General features: G+C 27.4%; 3 protein-coding genes across 7 annotated transcripts in view; 1 reads left to right on the forward strand and 2 right to left on the reverse strand.

Moving 5' to 3' along the window:
• Positions 1 to 510: 510 nt before the first annotated feature.
• On the reverse strand, positions 511 to 8,569 carry LOC128885913 (1-phosphatidylinositol 4,5-bisphosphate phosphodiesterase gamma-1). Of its 5 annotated transcripts, XR_008459693.1 has the most exons (20): positions 8,460 to 8,569; positions 7,254 to 7,449; positions 6,193 to 6,342; positions 5,896 to 6,034; positions 5,588 to 5,750; positions 5,145 to 5,458; positions 4,865 to 5,071; positions 4,379 to 4,799; positions 3,996 to 4,307; positions 3,731 to 3,912; positions 3,456 to 3,633; positions 3,314 to 3,379; positions 3,038 to 3,229; positions 2,734 to 2,955; positions 2,441 to 2,647; positions 1,977 to 2,358; positions 1,771 to 1,910; positions 1,575 to 1,682; positions 1,415 to 1,495; positions 511 to 1,332 (listed from the first exon to the last, which is right to left on the reverse strand). XR_008459693.1 is itself a non-coding variant. In XM_054140281.1 (19 exons), exons 2-19 carry the CDS (start codon positions 7,426 to 7,428, stop codon positions 1,475 to 1,477), a joined length of 3,579 nt encoding a protein of 1,192 aa, XP_053996256.1. In that variant the 5' UTR covers positions 7,429 to 7,449; positions 8,460 to 8,569; the 3' UTR covers positions 511 to 1,474. The 5 variants fall into 5 exon arrangements, 4 of the variants coding, with proteins under 4 accessions (XP_053996256.1, XP_053996257.1, XP_053996258.1 ...); XM_054140281.1 differs by having other exon boundaries at positions 511 to 1,495; XM_054140282.1 differs by having other exon boundaries at positions 511 to 1,495; positions 8,136 to 8,536.
• Positions 8,570 to 8,840: 271 nt separating this feature from the next.
• Positions 8,841 to 11,146, reverse strand: LOC128886437 (rac guanine nucleotide exchange factor JJ-like). Its single transcript, XM_054141369.1, has 8 exons — positions 10,821 to 11,146; positions 10,620 to 10,750; positions 10,314 to 10,535; positions 10,050 to 10,236; positions 9,544 to 9,956; positions 9,341 to 9,478; positions 9,107 to 9,271; positions 8,841 to 9,042 (listed from the first exon to the last, which is right to left on the reverse strand). The coding sequence occupies exons 1-8, from the start codon at positions 10,918 to 10,920 to the stop codon at positions 8,875 to 8,877; spliced, it is 1,524 nt and encodes a 507-aa protein (XP_053997344.1). The 5' UTR covers positions 10,921 to 11,146; the 3' UTR covers positions 8,841 to 8,874.
• A 212-nt stretch (positions 11,147 to 11,358) lies between these two features.
• The window catches only part of LOC128886301 (membralin), a 78,581-nt gene continuing 74,823 nt past the window's right edge, over positions 11,359 to 15,116 (forward strand). Inside the window, exons 1-6 of the mRNA XM_054141008.1 lie at positions 11,359 to 11,545; positions 12,980 to 13,382; positions 13,518 to 13,753; positions 13,837 to 14,059; positions 14,138 to 14,276; positions 14,849 to 15,083. Of these exons, the coding sequence (XP_053996983.1) occupies positions 13,230 to 13,382; positions 13,518 to 13,753; positions 13,837 to 14,059; positions 14,138 to 14,276; positions 14,849 to 15,083 (986 nt within the window). The 5' untranslated portion in view covers positions 11,359 to 11,545; positions 12,980 to 13,229. The remainder of the gene's footprint in view (positions 11,546 to 12,979; positions 13,383 to 13,517; positions 13,754 to 13,836; positions 14,060 to 14,137; positions 14,277 to 14,848; positions 15,084 to 15,116) is intronic.

The following is a 15,116-nucleotide window of genomic DNA, read 5'->3' on the forward strand; positions in this document are numbered from 1 at the left end:
TTTGAGGTTATCATTTTGTATTTAGCACTAGAATGGAAAGATTGATTAAATTTTACTCCTTGCATTACCTTTTGTTACTTCTTCACAGTTTATTAAAGACTTATTTTATTTCCATTAAAAGAGTAAAGAGTGACCTTTTCGTTCTAGGATTAAGGGTGGCATTTAGACTTTTCGAGAGATGGTTAATGATTAAACAATTGTATGTATTTGTTTTTTATATGTACATGGTAATAAAACCATGGTAAAAAAAGTAATATATTAGGTTGTACCAAAAATTTTTATTATCACTTACTTGTTTCAAACAAGCAACTTATTTCTAATTACATAAATTTTCATTAATTATAACATTAATAAAAGTAGGTTAAGTTCGTAGAAAATAAAATATACATATAATTTTCGTATGAGAATATAGACAAATAAAAACTAATATTTCTATATTTGTAAAAAATGCATGTATAATTATTTTTTGTACCATTCTATTGATGGGAAAGAATATATTTAGTCCTACAGTATGTAATATAAAAGAATATTTATATTCCGTTTCTTAAACCATACATTTTATAATTTGAAAGGCTTAACAATTGGCCTTTTTAACATTTCATAATTGTTCTTTGTATTATATAATCGAGCTAAAACTATTTACTTTTGAAATAATAAATAAATATTATTAACGTGAAAACAATATCCCGTTAATTGTAAAGGAATTAGAAGCGTATTATGTATATTAATTAATTCAGTCTAAAATATATCTTAGTATAAGGCCTTGTTGTTTTTATAATTTTTATATAATTTAAATAAAGATATACTTTGTCACGCTACTGCCTGATATGTTACTTTCTATATCAATTAAAAAATTTTAAAATAGTTATACTAAATCACATTGCTTTTTTTTATAAGTTATTTATCTTTTCTGTTGCAAATGATCTAAATGAACTATACACTAAGTAATAGATACATACTTTTGGGTATTTTTTGCAACAATTTGCAAAAATCTTTATAATATGTTATATAATTTTTGCAATATTGATTACTCAACTTTTAATGAGGCATTATTGTATTTCTCATTTTCAATATTTTTATATATATATCCCTTTCATTCTCTGTTCAATACTGTAAGAACTATTCTACTATTTTTCTTTGATACTATGTATAATAATAATAATGTCCCTAAATTACCTATGTAATTGGTTAGAAAGATAGATATATGTGTTCTCGTACTCAATTTCAATTTGAAACATAAACATTGTAGATAACTAGTCTTCTCTGGTGACGTTCTTTCGTAATCTTCTAATCAAAATATTTCATTTAATTGTAGTTATGCTAGATTCTAATCTGAATAATGGAAGTTATATTATACAGTGCTGAATTCATAAATAACAATTAATGTACAGGTGTCGTTTATTATATTCTTTACCTTTTCTTAATTCCGACGTGAATCAACGGTTTGCAACTTATATGCAATTTAACGTTGACTTTATAAGTTATGCGAGTGCGTCTAAAATAAATATTTATGATATAAAGTAACGTATCTAGTTAAATAATAAAGATAAATTATAATTAAATTTTGTGCTTACTGCTGAAGATGAAATTCGAAGATGTATTAATAGTGATGCAAGTTCAAGATCTTCACTATAGTTATTTTTTAATGGAACGCTTCTGTAACCTGATTGTAAACATCGGACCTAAATGTACGGGTATATCCAAAAAAATGCAGTATACAATTAGTAATTTAAAAATAGTAGTAATGTTTTGCGAATAGTATGTACATACAGGATAAGTGGCTTGCCCAATAAAATTACTATCACCAAACATGTCTTCATCCTGTACAACGAATCGTATAAACGCAAAGTATGGATTGGAAACTTCAAAATCGCAGGATTCATTCCACATAGGATTAAATCCATTATCAGCTACAATTTTAATACAGTTACTGTTTAATTGTCAACGCCGATAATATATAATTTTATTTTACTTACGTATTGTTTTAGTCGTTATTTTTGTACCACTATCAAAATCGGCTCCTATAATTTCAATTTCAACAAAAGGGCTGGCTATACCTCTCCCTGATCTAATTAAGTGTCTTGCACCAATAATTTTTAAACTAAATTTAATAGACTCTACTCCTTGTAAACAATTTTTATCATATGGACTGAAATCATCTTTAAACATAAATTCGGGTTTCAAAATATATCCGCAATTGCCATTTTCTCTAAACTTTGCCTGATTTAGTTGCATTGATTTATCTCCAGTTTGATAATTCAATGCTACCATTTGACAACCAGAATTCCACATTGGTACAGGATTATAATTTGACGAATCAATACGTTGTCCTTTTGGATATACTCTGCTAAATTGAACCTATAAAATTTTTATTTTAGATACTTCGACAAATTTTATTTGGCAAATATTATTAATGGTAGTAAATCCTATGTCACTTTACCTGATGATATTTTATAAAAAATTTGTTTTCTTGTTGACACATTAGTTTTTCAGCTTTCGTTTCAGGAAAGCTACTCATTTCAGAAAATATAAAACCTTTTGTTCTTATTCTTTCTAAATTAAATGCAACTGATCTACAATAAACTATTAAATTTGACATTTCTTTTGCTATTCTCCATGCACGTTCCATTTCTTTGTGTTGATTTTCCTGAAACAAGAAATTAAATGTACAATTAATTCTTTGATTTCATTGTCATTTCAAAATTTAGTAAACATATGAAATTTTATGTTTACCCTGACACTAGCATTTTGAGCAGTTTCTTTAATGCTAGCCATCCATTCCAACGCAGTATCTTTGGAAGGAGTTGCCACTTCAAATACTGAACACATACTAGGATTTTGTATTCTCAATATCCATTCTAATCCAGGTCTTCCACCTACTCTTAATTCAACAACAGCGCCCATAATATCCAATGAGCCTTTCTGTAAACTACCAAACATCATGGAATCTGCTGACTGAAAACAATAATAACATATTGATATTCAGTTAATAATACCGACAAACAATAGAAATCGATGCAATGTAAGGTAGACTTACGTCTCCCTGATTGTCTTGAGGTTCTATTTCTTCCACATAATTAGCAGGAAACCAGTGCTGTTTTTTACCACCATAATCTCCTCGCCACCAACCACCACTTTGTCGGTGCACATTTGTTACTATAGCATGTTTTACCAATGTTAATTCATCGTCTCTCCTTGCTTTATAATCATAAATTGCTTTTACAGTCACCTTTAAAATATATTAAAAGTGTAATGTTTCTAATAATTAATTATTTCTACTCAATTAGATAAAGTGACTATTATTACAACTTACTTTTGAAGTAAAACTTGTAGGATCCATATAACCAGGAATACCGTAAACAGAGCCGTCATCTGTATCCTGAATATGAAAAAATTATTTAACTATTTATTAAGGAAAATAATTTATTAAGTGGCCAATTCCAACCAATTCATACCAATTCCATTCTCCTAATGACATCTTGATTTACAGGGTGGCTTAATTTTATTTTTTTATATAATGGATGCCTTTCATAATAATTAACTAATTCAACCAAGCTTTCAAACTGTATAGTACCAATAGTATATAATCGTCCTTCTTGTTTGATTCTACAGTGCTTAATCTGTTTCTCTGCTCTGGAACCAAGTAAAAACGAGAAAAATAGAACATATCTAATAATACAACACCATTACATATTATCATTTTATGTAGTAGTCCATTTAAATGTTTTACCTAAATGAAATAGCATATGAATTGCTTTCTTTTTCGCTGGGTCTTACTAAAAATGCACCATCTGTAGGAATGCGTTTTAACATTTCTTCGGCTAAACTTCGACTACAATCGGCGTGCCACCATTCTTTTTCTTCGTGTTTATTTGGTTGTGGAACAGGTTCTTGAAGCGTGATTAAAAACTCCTGTTCCATTTCATTTGAAGATTAATTAATGGAACATCTATGTTACTAAAAGTAATACAGTGCTGTATCTTGTTTACACTTACTTGACTTCTTAAGGGATGATTACGATAATGTGTAATTAAACTGTACAAACTATCAAAGCAATTTGTATCAATAAGATAATATCGCGTTTGACCCATTTCTTGCTTGAGTTTAATACGACAATGATTTACTTTGCCTTTACGCCAAAAGGAAAGGCAGTAATCTCCCACAAATGTAACGCACTGCCGGACTAAAAATGTGCCATCACCAAGGTGCGAATACCGTCGTAACAATTCTTCTGCTTCTTCTCTTCCTCGTGCCAGTTTACCATGAAACCATTTTTCTCCAAAATGTAATTCGTCATTAGGTACACCCTATATTAGAATCAGTAATGGAACTTAGTAAAATAGTACTAATTAAAAATAATTATATCGTATGTACATACATCTGTTGGTCGTCGAGCTACATCTTCTTCATCATCATCGTGTTCAATTTCCTGAGTTCTAGAAAACGTATCCGTGTAGAATAGCTTCTGCTGAGTTAGTACAAAAAAGTGAGGATTCCACTCTCTATCAACAGGATCCTCAAGGTAAAGAATACCATTTTTTACTGTATTTCTGAGGTCCATTTCTTGTCTGCTTTCATCGCTTCGAATAAGAAACGATGTTTCATCAACACCATCAGGTAATTTTTTATGTTTTAATATAATCTTTCTTCTTAGTGCGTGTGGTGATGGCAAACAAGTTTCATTTTTATCTGCAGGTTGAACCAACAACATGTCACCGAATACCTCTTGCATCGTAACTGCCATTTTACGTTGCTGAGGTAGTGTACAATTATCCTCAATAGATAAAATGACAGGATAGCTACATAAAAAATATGTTTACTTTGTGGCTTTTAAAATAAAAATGAAATATTTATTTATACTTACTCCGATGTAGCAAATGCATGCTCTTTAATGGTTTTAATGACATCCAAGAATTTAATTTTTGTGGTAAGTGTATGACCATGAAAGATAAATGGCATCCCATCTGGTCCGTCCCAACAATCGAGTTCTATGCATCTACATCCAGTCCTTAATGCACGCACATAAGCCTGACAACTACTTTCACTGCTAATTTGATCTCCCATTAAATATCTACAATAATGTTTGTTGAAATTATTCACTTGCTATTAGTATAAGTCACTTTTTGCAAAAAAAATATATTTACGTATTATGCGACGAAGCTATCCAATAATGTGCTAGGGGTTTATTCATGTCCTGATATATTCGGGAATATTTTGTATTCCAAACAGAATTTTGTTTTGAAAACAAAAAATCGATAAATTCGGAAAATGTAAAATGTGGTTCCTGTACATCTCTCTGGGGATCTTGCAAGTAATCTCTAATAAAACAAGATACTTCTACTTCATTATTCCCTAAAGGATCTTGTTGTTCGGATGTTAAGAAGTTTTGGAAATCATGGACAGTAACAATTGGTCCTGTTTTAGAATAATTGATCAATTTACTCCAATCTGTGAAATTCTGTGAAAGTAAAAGTACAATGTATATAACAATTAGATATTTAAAAAAATTAGAAAAATCGACCCTGCATACGTAAATCTGTAACGAGAAATACAAATATTAGTAACATCAATAAATTAAAAAACTTACATTTTGATCAAACATAAGTTTATGGTAAAGTACAACAAAATCATCAAAACCAAGTTCATTTCTATTTCTTGTATCTATTTCTTGGAAGATTTCTCGAAGCCTGTTTGTTGCCACTTTACAATTAACTCTAGGTAAAAATGCTTTTACATCTTTCACAGTAACCCTGTAAGCGTAAATAATCGAATTAAAAGTGTGTAAATTAATAAACTGAAGCATTCATAAATATTTCAATGAAGTTTATATAAAATAAAGCATATAAAAAACATATAGGGAATTTAAAGATACAAATGAATTATAAATTTTTTTACGTTTCTCTTGAATTTTCCATTGCATAAAACTCTTTTCTTAGCCATCTTTCAACTTGTAAAGGATATGGAGCTTTTATAGTATCTTGAACTAAACGACGTAACCCTTTTACCCAAAGTTCACATTCTTTTTCACTAAGGGCTGAAATAAATACATAGAAGCAGGTGCACACAAAAACATACTTGAAGAAAAAAATGTTGTGATTGAATATAAAAATATAAATGTATAAGTTTTAAAAGGAAACATTGAAGTAGTCACAGATAGAATAATAAAACTATACAAATATTTGTTGTATTTACCAGATATTGAAAGTGTTTTAAGTCGAAATTCAGAACCATAATATATAACAAAACATCTTAGATTTTCAATTCTTTTTGCATCTTCTGGCCATTTTTCAAAGTCCTTAGAATGTTTTCCAACTTTAATTTCTTTTATTTCTCTTATTTCAACTAAAATCAGAGAGAACAAAATTTTTCTTAATATATCTTACACATCTGTATATATTTAACATATTAAATCCTATATTTAACAATACATATAACATTTTGTGTACGTTATATATTGTACCTACATATAAACATTATGCAAATATTGTGCATAAATGATACTCTAAAAGTATTAAGTGTTTTGAAAAACAGAAGACATTTTTGATTAAAGTTCTGATTTATGTGTCATGTATTAATGTTTTGTGGTAACATATAAAGTCAGCAAATTTGAATGATTACACTAGTTTCATTTTAAATCAAAGACCCATGATATCCAATAGGGCTGATTCAATATATCAACAGTATCCATGGGCACGTTTGTTTGTAGACCAAAAATGAAGGAAATGTCCACTAAGTTACATGTTAGAATATTTAATTTAACATCATCAAATTAATAAATTATCAAGTCAGAAACATGTATAAGCTAATTCTACATTGGAAGCAAGCAAATATGCAGTAAATGAAATTCATTAACTGACTTAGGTTGTATCTTTATCGTAAACTCACCCATATACATTATTCACTAGGACCTTTCCTTCAGGTTTTTGACCTAATAACTAGTATCCTCAGATAATATTTTGCCCATTTTTGCTCTAGATATATCTTCATAACCATGCAAAATGTGTGCCTAGAATGTTAGGTGGAATTTTATTTCAACAGTATCGAATAAATATATACAAATTTAATAAGAACTATCATTTTGGAAATGCAGAAATATAGGTTTTTTAAAATTTCTATAATTTTTTATTTACTCTTCTTTTAATGTGTAATCATGGTCAAATAAAAATGTTGTATTGTTTTGTCTTAAACAAATAATAATGTTAAATTATTAGAGCTCTTATTGTAATTTTATTTAAGGCATGAAATATTTTTACCTGAACCATCAAAAGGTCTAAATGTTGCACTTCTTGCCCAGACAATTTGCCTGGTTTCTCTTCTTATCATAAGAGTTTTCTTCTCTGGTCTCTTTCTTGAAAAAAATTTTGTTACCACAGTCCCCCTTTCGAGTTGACTAATGATTTGTTCCATTTCCGGTATTATCCCATTCATGTTTAAAATATTTTGTTTATGCTATAATGAATAGGTTTATTTTCTTTCATTTGAAGACAATTTAAATTTTGTTAAGTTGTTTACTTATGCATATATTAGTTTTAGTTATATTTTATTAAACAGAACTATTTATATTGTATTAGTTTTTGCTTCTTAAAACATTTGTACATACTATTGAAAAATAGAGAAAAGGTATTTATAAATTATAGAAAAACTACCGATCTAAATTATTAATTAAAAATAGCTTCTTTCTAATTTGTTGACATTTTTTATATCCACATAAATTAATATAAATTTGTAATTACTTAAAACTTCAAAAAACACCATTAATTCATAATAAATTATACAGTAAATAAATGTATATTAAAGCTTGTGAATACATTGTTACTTCATACAAATATTGTCCAAATAGACTGATGCAGAAGTAGCGTGTTTAATACATATTTCAAGGATATAAAAATTTGACTCCAATATATGATTTTAATTAGTAAACTGAACTCACAATCAAATGAATTTTTTCAAAAATAAGTTAGCACAGTAAACAGAAAAGGAGTGATTTAATTGTAATTATTTTAATAATATGCGACTCCATTTATTTATTATAACTTATTATTATTACATTACATGTAGTATTTACTATATAAATGTTTATGTAATAATATAATAATCTTTTTAAAAATTAATTGTAGTAAAAAAATTATACAGACGTATGTAGTTCCAAAGTTACAATTGTTTGTTGTATTGTTACACGAATTTCTTAGAATACATAAACATAACCTATTATAAAATTTGTTTCAATTTTGTGTATATGTTCAACAAGTAAAATTCAAAATACAAAACTTTTTTAAACAAATAAATCGATAAATACGAATATAAAATGTGACTTGAAAATATACAATTTGTTTTTGGTAGTATTAGTCTAACATAAAAAAATATAATACTGGTTGCGTTTTTAATTATATATTTATTTTCGTTACGTACTCTTGATGTTATTTGCTATCTTTCGTTATATACTTAAAGATCTATCATACCTGGATCAGAAATGATATTTTGTTAATTGTATGATAAAAAAATTCGATTCTCTTATCATTTGTAGGTATCGGTCATAACTCCCTATAGACGAGTCTAGGGAACTTTGTTGTAATTTGAAGCATTGGGTATTTCTATGTAATTTTAGGTAATGTAAAATACAAATTCAATTCATTTTTATTTTCAATTAGTACTTCAACAAACTGAAATTGTTATTTTAATTTTATGCATAGTTACCAGTTATTTTTTTTTATATGTTCTGATTGAAAAATTAAACGTAAAATATAACATTCGATTTCGTAAATTATCTAACGATTCTTATAGTTTTATTTCAAGTACTTTTGATAGGAAATTGGAAAATCAATCTTTAAATACAATTGTCTCATTACATAATTTATTTTATTATTACAAACTGTGTTATCTAAATTTAAAGAATTCTTTTAAAGATGACCCGATAGATGAGAAAAATTCACCGATGGATTTGAACGTTGATGAAGTTTGTTGATCATAGGTTGAAGAAGAAACGGGAGATAAACGTAATGCTATGTTTTCTGTACAGTGTTCATTTTCTTTACCTGTACTATTCTGTGAACAAAACATAATGTAATATTTACTCTAGATATTTCTATAAGTAAATACTTAAACTTACATAATCAAAGTTTTGTATGCAAGAATTACTATATTCAGAAATATTATTATTTTTAAATTTTTTAAATCTTTTCAATAATATGAAGCAATTACTGTCCGATTGTATGTCCGCATCTGCTTCATTGTCTTTTTTAAGATACATAATTCTTGATGCATCCAGATTAACCTGTTAATTTAAGTATAATTATATAAAATAAAGAGGCATGATGTTTTAAACTAGAAACTGTTGTAGCACCTCCGTTTCTCCATCTGGTCTTTTTCTTTTACCAGCAACTACTGGTATATTTTCAGATGGAAACAGATTAAGATTATTATGTCTTAATGGTTTCCTTGAACTGCTATCCTTTCGTAAAGTCTGTCTACACTCTGCATACTAAAATAATGAAACAAATTGCATTAATTATAAGATACTTGTACAGTAATTATGTTTATTAATACCTTTTTTATGGAATTTTCTATTGCTTCCATCCATAAATTGCTATCATCTTTCTCAGAATAAAGTAAGAGTGTCTCATTTAAACATGAAACACGAAACAGTCCACCACTTAGAACACATTCAACCTTGCATTTATTCAAGGGTAAAACACAACATAAAGTTAATGAATTTTCTGGATCGCCTTTGCAATACAGTAAAGTATCACTTAGAAGAACAAAATATCTTCTATAAGCAGAATTTCCTCGTCTTGAAACTCTCATTAATGCTCCCTGTTTAATAAACCTTCTACCAGGTTTCACCAAATTAATTGGATTCACAATACATTTTTGTAGCTTCAATAATTTTTGTACTTCTTCATGTTGTTCAACTAAAGTATTTATGTGCCTTGCTGCTTTCTCAACTTCTACTAAACACACTATAAACGCAATACATTTATTTTATATAAAACATTTAAATTTGAGCAGCACCATTTTATTATAAATATTGCAAATTCTTACTTTAAAGTTACCTTGCAGAAGATTATATTCTTTATGTTTATGAGGTGTATGTTGCAAGACTTCTTGTAAAAGCAATCTATATCTAGGTACTCTTTGTATTGGTGTAATTAATAATGAAGGTAATTTTCTACTAACTTCAGGTCTTGATTCTTGTTTACTAATAAAATCTTTAAATATGAAGTTACTTTCTTGTTTTGTCTGTAAAGAATATATAGTTCTGTTCTAATTGAAGATAAAAAATAATTATAAAAGAAAGTTTTGTGTTGTTAACATACCTGTATCAAGGACAAAACTTGCTCATAATCGTAAGCATAAACTGAATATAACTTAAAAAATGGAGCGAGTTTATGAAATGCACCAGCTATATTCTCTGGATCTTCTTTTAATTCTTTTACTAATTCTCCACTAACATTGTATAATGTTTTTATATTTTCTGATAGTGTTGAAAGCAAAATGTGATCCAATAATTTTTTTTTAAACATAGGTTCTATGAAGTACTAAAACAATAATAATTGATTTTATATTGCTAACAATATAACATTTGAATGATACCTAAATAAATATAAAAACAAACAGAATACCTCCATTAATATTTCTAATTGTCGTAAATAAGTAACTTCTGTTGTTAAAATTTCTTGAATAGCTTGGCACCTCAAATTTTTTTCCTTTTCTTCGAAACATCTTTGATTACTTTCATTTAAACTGTTAAGAACTGTAAACATCAATATGTTAAATTTTATACATAAAAACTAATTAACAGAAAATTGAACTCTTAACTATACCTTTCATACGGCTCCTCATGCTCAAAACATTTCTATTGTTTATAATTGTTCTTAATTCAAAGCTCAAAGGAGTTTGTGGAGACATTGGTGAATTCATCATTTTCAATATCGTCAAATTAAAGATATTATATATATCTATACAATCAAGTTGTATTATAATTTATGAATTTATTACACAGATGTTGAATTATGAATACATTTTCATATTCAAATTTTGTTAATTATCCGTTAAAATTCACACTAAATTACTATTAGCACAACCGACTTTAGAGTAGGTTGTGAAAATAACAGTTCTTTAAAAAGTACTATAGTTTGTAGTGTTTATGTTTTTCGTATAGTAACTTTGTCGTTTAAACATCCGTTACTGGGATTTAAAATTACTCTATCAATGGACAAACACAAACAAGCGATGAAATTATTTTATTGGTTCTTCGATAACAAAACGCCAATAAAAATCAGTGATAGATAGAAACTTTTAGTTTAAACGAACTTTTTGATGATTCTCGTATTATAATGTTGGCAACGTTCTGGAGTTAGGAACTAGTATTATACGTGTTTGTGGAATATCAAAACATGATGATGAAGTGACAATTTTACGAGAATCGTATTTGTGAATATACTTACAACCTGTTCTATTACGAGTTGATTATTAAACATATTGACATACAGAAGGATAGTATTGTTGGGAATACAGCGTTATATTTTCTGTTCAGCTTCGAAACAAGGTACGATATGGTTGATTCCTGTGTGATAATTTTACCAGCGGTTCTTGTCACCTGTGAAATGTCACGTCCGGGTTATAACGATTTATTCGAAAAGGAATGCATGCATTTTCTAACACAGAATGAATAATATTATTTAAATCTGTATGTGATACGAAATAACTACTTTCTCCAATTACTTAATTACGTAATAAAATATGTTATTGTTATACAGTCCTATTTTTTTCATATTTGAAGTAATAATAAAAAAAAAAAAACGTGTATGAATCAATGCAATACTCACTTTATATGTTTATGCAATTCAATATTTACACTTGCACAATTAATATTATGTATGCAGAATTTAACTTATTTGAAAGTGTCATTCTTGAACTTTTATCAATTTTCTCAATAGTAATAAGCAATTATTTTCTAATTGTGCCTGCATTTCCTTTACTATAATGTCTAAAGTACACAATTACTTATAGGGTTAATTTGTTAATATAACAAATATGATAAAATTATATATCTAAATTTTGTATATTTCATTTTGTTCATTATAATGAAAATGCATGATTCTTCAAATTCAAAATTACTGTAGCACTTTGCTTGATATATCTAATAAAATCCTTTTATAAATTATTGGTACACTTTCAGATGAAAACCAATTAAGATTATTATAACATAGTTGTTAAAACTTACAAGCTGACATTTTATGAATCTGTTGTTACCCATAGTGGCACACAGAGGAATTCAGCTTTTTAAAAAGGTATGATGTGGTTGATTTATATCACAAAATTTGACTAGCTCTTGTGTGTCATTTGTGGAATAGATTATTTAATCTATAATGATATGTACATTATAGAATAAATAGTATTATTCAAAGCTGTTTACATATATAATAATTATTTTTCTTAATTATTTAATTACATAACAAAGTATATTATTATTATACAAGTACATTCTTTTATGTATCAATAATTTGTTTAAGATGTGTAACATAAGTAAGAACAATTTTTATGAGTAATTCTGTAAATATATTATCATTTTCATAAATTATAATTGCTTCCGCATACAAAATTTAATTATTAAGTAGGTTATGTTGCTTCCAACAGGTTATGTTCCACGTTGGTTATGATTGTATTAGTAATTATTAATTAAATACGTGAATAAAGTATGCAATACATTTTACAATACATATGAACATAGAAATAACCTTCTTTATATTATTATGTTTCATAATTTAGAATTAGAGATCTATTTAAGAAAAAAAGATTCAAATATTAAAATACCGAGATTTGAACATGTTGTGAATTACCTGTCCTATTTTTAAAATCTATTATGTTATGGTACTAAAGTACATAGCAGGTCAATAATGCTTAGGTACTAATAATGAATGTAAATGATAATATGTATTAATATGATGTCAATGTGTAATGTATATATTACTTGTTTCAGGGTATCTAAAATATAATTTGAATGTAGAAATGTACATAAACATGATTAAGTTCTTTATACAACATTTCATACATGAAGATTGTATGAGTAAAAGTTATTAACCATATGTTGAGAACAAACATTATGTGATATTTAAAATGTCACAAGTAAATGGTGGTGCAAAACCAGTAACAAATCATTAAACAGTGCACCTGTACATAATAATCGTATTACTGTTGGTGCAATATAGTCACCTTTAAATAATAATAATATGAATACCACTAGGAATAATAACAATCAAGTCCCATTAGTTAATGTAAGGGATAGGTTGTTTCATGCAATATTTTTTAAAGCTGCAATAGCATATGCAAAAACATTTCCAAGGCATGTCAGGAGACTTATAGAGTTCATAGTTTTATTAAAGGTAAATAATTGATCTATTTTCGTATTTCCTGAAGTTTGATAAATGTACAATTTAATAAATTTATTAAAATTAATTTATTAAATTTATTAAAGTATCGTAGTGGAAGTTAAATAATTATGTATTACAAATTTTCAGGCTATAATAGCATTTTTTGTGTTGGCTTATATTCACATAGTATTTTCACGAGTACCAACTAACTGTCTAGAACATATAAGAGATGATTGGCCGCGAGATGGTATATTAAGAGTGGAAATACTTAGAAATGGAGGAGAAGACTATAGTATAGATAAAACTTATGTAAAAGAAGAGACATTGAGACAAGAAAAAGTAGATGACTTAACTAATGCTTTGGGAATATTAACTAGAGATGGGTAAGAGTGCTAATATTAGATTTGGTATTACAATAATCTTTTATCATTTTATATATTTGCCTTATTTTATGATGTTTCCATAGGTTTATTATCATTGAACCATCTGCTGTCGATGAAGATAGAGACACTGCTAACATGTCTAATGAAGAAAATCACGACAGTTTAACATTAGCTGAGAAAGACATAGTTGCCAGACATGCTACTGTTTTAGGTGAAGCACAAGATCCAAATTTAAGTATAAGTAACACTACAAGTCCTTCACTATCAACAAAATTATGGAACGAATTAAATATAGGCACAAAAGAGGTAAATAACAACTGATCAGGTACTGCACATACTACTTATAATGTTGATTTCAAATTCTATTTTAAATTAATGTTTTAGACGTCAGACGAGAAAATAGTGTCATTAACAGATGAGCAAAACAATACCGCTGAACAAGATGTAAATAAATCAGATAAGGAAGAAAATATACAACCATTAAAGGAGCAAAATGGTGAAATCGATAAGCTTGCTAGGACAGGTACAAATATGATGTAATTTATTAAAAAAAATATGTGATCACTTGTAGATAATTAAGAGGTTATGTACATTTGGACACCCACAAAGGGGTTAATTTTATGAATTTGTATATAGAATTAGTAATTTAAAAAAAAAACATTCTTTTACAGTAATGGAAAGTACAGTTTATAAACAAGTTAAAGAATGAGATTATTCAAAAAAGATTTAAAAATAATCTAGTAACAACTTTGGCTTTACAAAGTTCTGTTCCGTTGCCGTTCAAACGGTATATCTGAAAAAAATAATTCAATAAATTTGTTGTAAAGAACATTCATGTAGTTAGTAGTAATGATTGCAAAAATAAAAATTTGTTAGTTAAACAAAAATGACAACTTTCGAAATCGCGACAATTTTTACATTCTTTTTCGTTCCGCATTTTCTATTTAAAACATAAAATTCATTTAACAAAAATGTTAAACCAAGTTTTTTTTTTGTATGGCATCCAAATGTATATAACTGCTTAAACGTCACAAAAAAAAATAATAATAAAATTATTATTTCGTCAGTATAATTAAAAATTATTTTTTTTTTTAGATGATGGGTATATTGTAGAATATTCATTAGAATATGGTTTCTTGAGATTGTCACCTGCTGCAAGACAGAGGTTAAACATTCCCGTAAAAGTTGTTACTCTCGATCCTATGAATGATAAATGTTTTGGCGATGATTTTTCAAGATTAATACTTGATGTCTTCCTGGGATACGATGATTTATTGATGGCGAGCATCAAGACATTGGCAGAACACGAAGACAATAAAGGCTTTTTACGGTGCGTAACATATTAAATATTATCATATTTTAA

This window comes from Hylaeus anthracinus, unplaced genomic scaffold, assembly GCF_026225885.1.
Source record: "Hylaeus anthracinus isolate JK02 unplaced genomic scaffold, UHH_iyHylAnth1.0_haploid 11982, whole genome shotgun sequence".
NCBI lineage: Eukaryota > Metazoa > Arthropoda > Insecta > Hymenoptera > Colletidae > Hylaeus > Hylaeus anthracinus.

Excerpts from the sequence above, each read along its gene's own strand:
- LOC128885913 (XM_054140281.1), bottom strand. The coding sequence starts at position 7,428 with ATGAATGGGATAATACCGGAAATGGAACAAATCATTAGTCAACTCGAA. Across the intron at positions 1,911-1,976 it reads AATAACGACTAAAACAATAC|CTGATAATGGATTTAATCCT; the intron begins GTAAGTAAAATA and ends TTAAAATTGTAG. Across the intron at positions 1,683-1,770 it reads TTGGGCAAGCCACTTATCCT|GTCCGATGTTTACAATCAGG; the intron begins GTATGTACATAC and ends CCGTACATTTAG.
- LOC128886437 (XM_054141369.1), bottom strand. The coding sequence starts at position 10,920 with ATGATGAATTCACCAATGTCTCCACAAACTCCTTTGAGCTTTGAATTA. Across the intron at positions 9,957-10,049 it reads AGAATATAATCTTCTGCAAG|TGTGTTTAGTAGAAGTTGAG; the intron begins GTAACTTTAAAG and ends TTGCGTTTATAG. Across the intron at positions 9,272-9,340 it reads GACCAGATGGAGAAACGGAG|GTTAATCTGGATGCATCAAG; the intron begins GTGCTACAACAG and ends TTAAATTAACAG.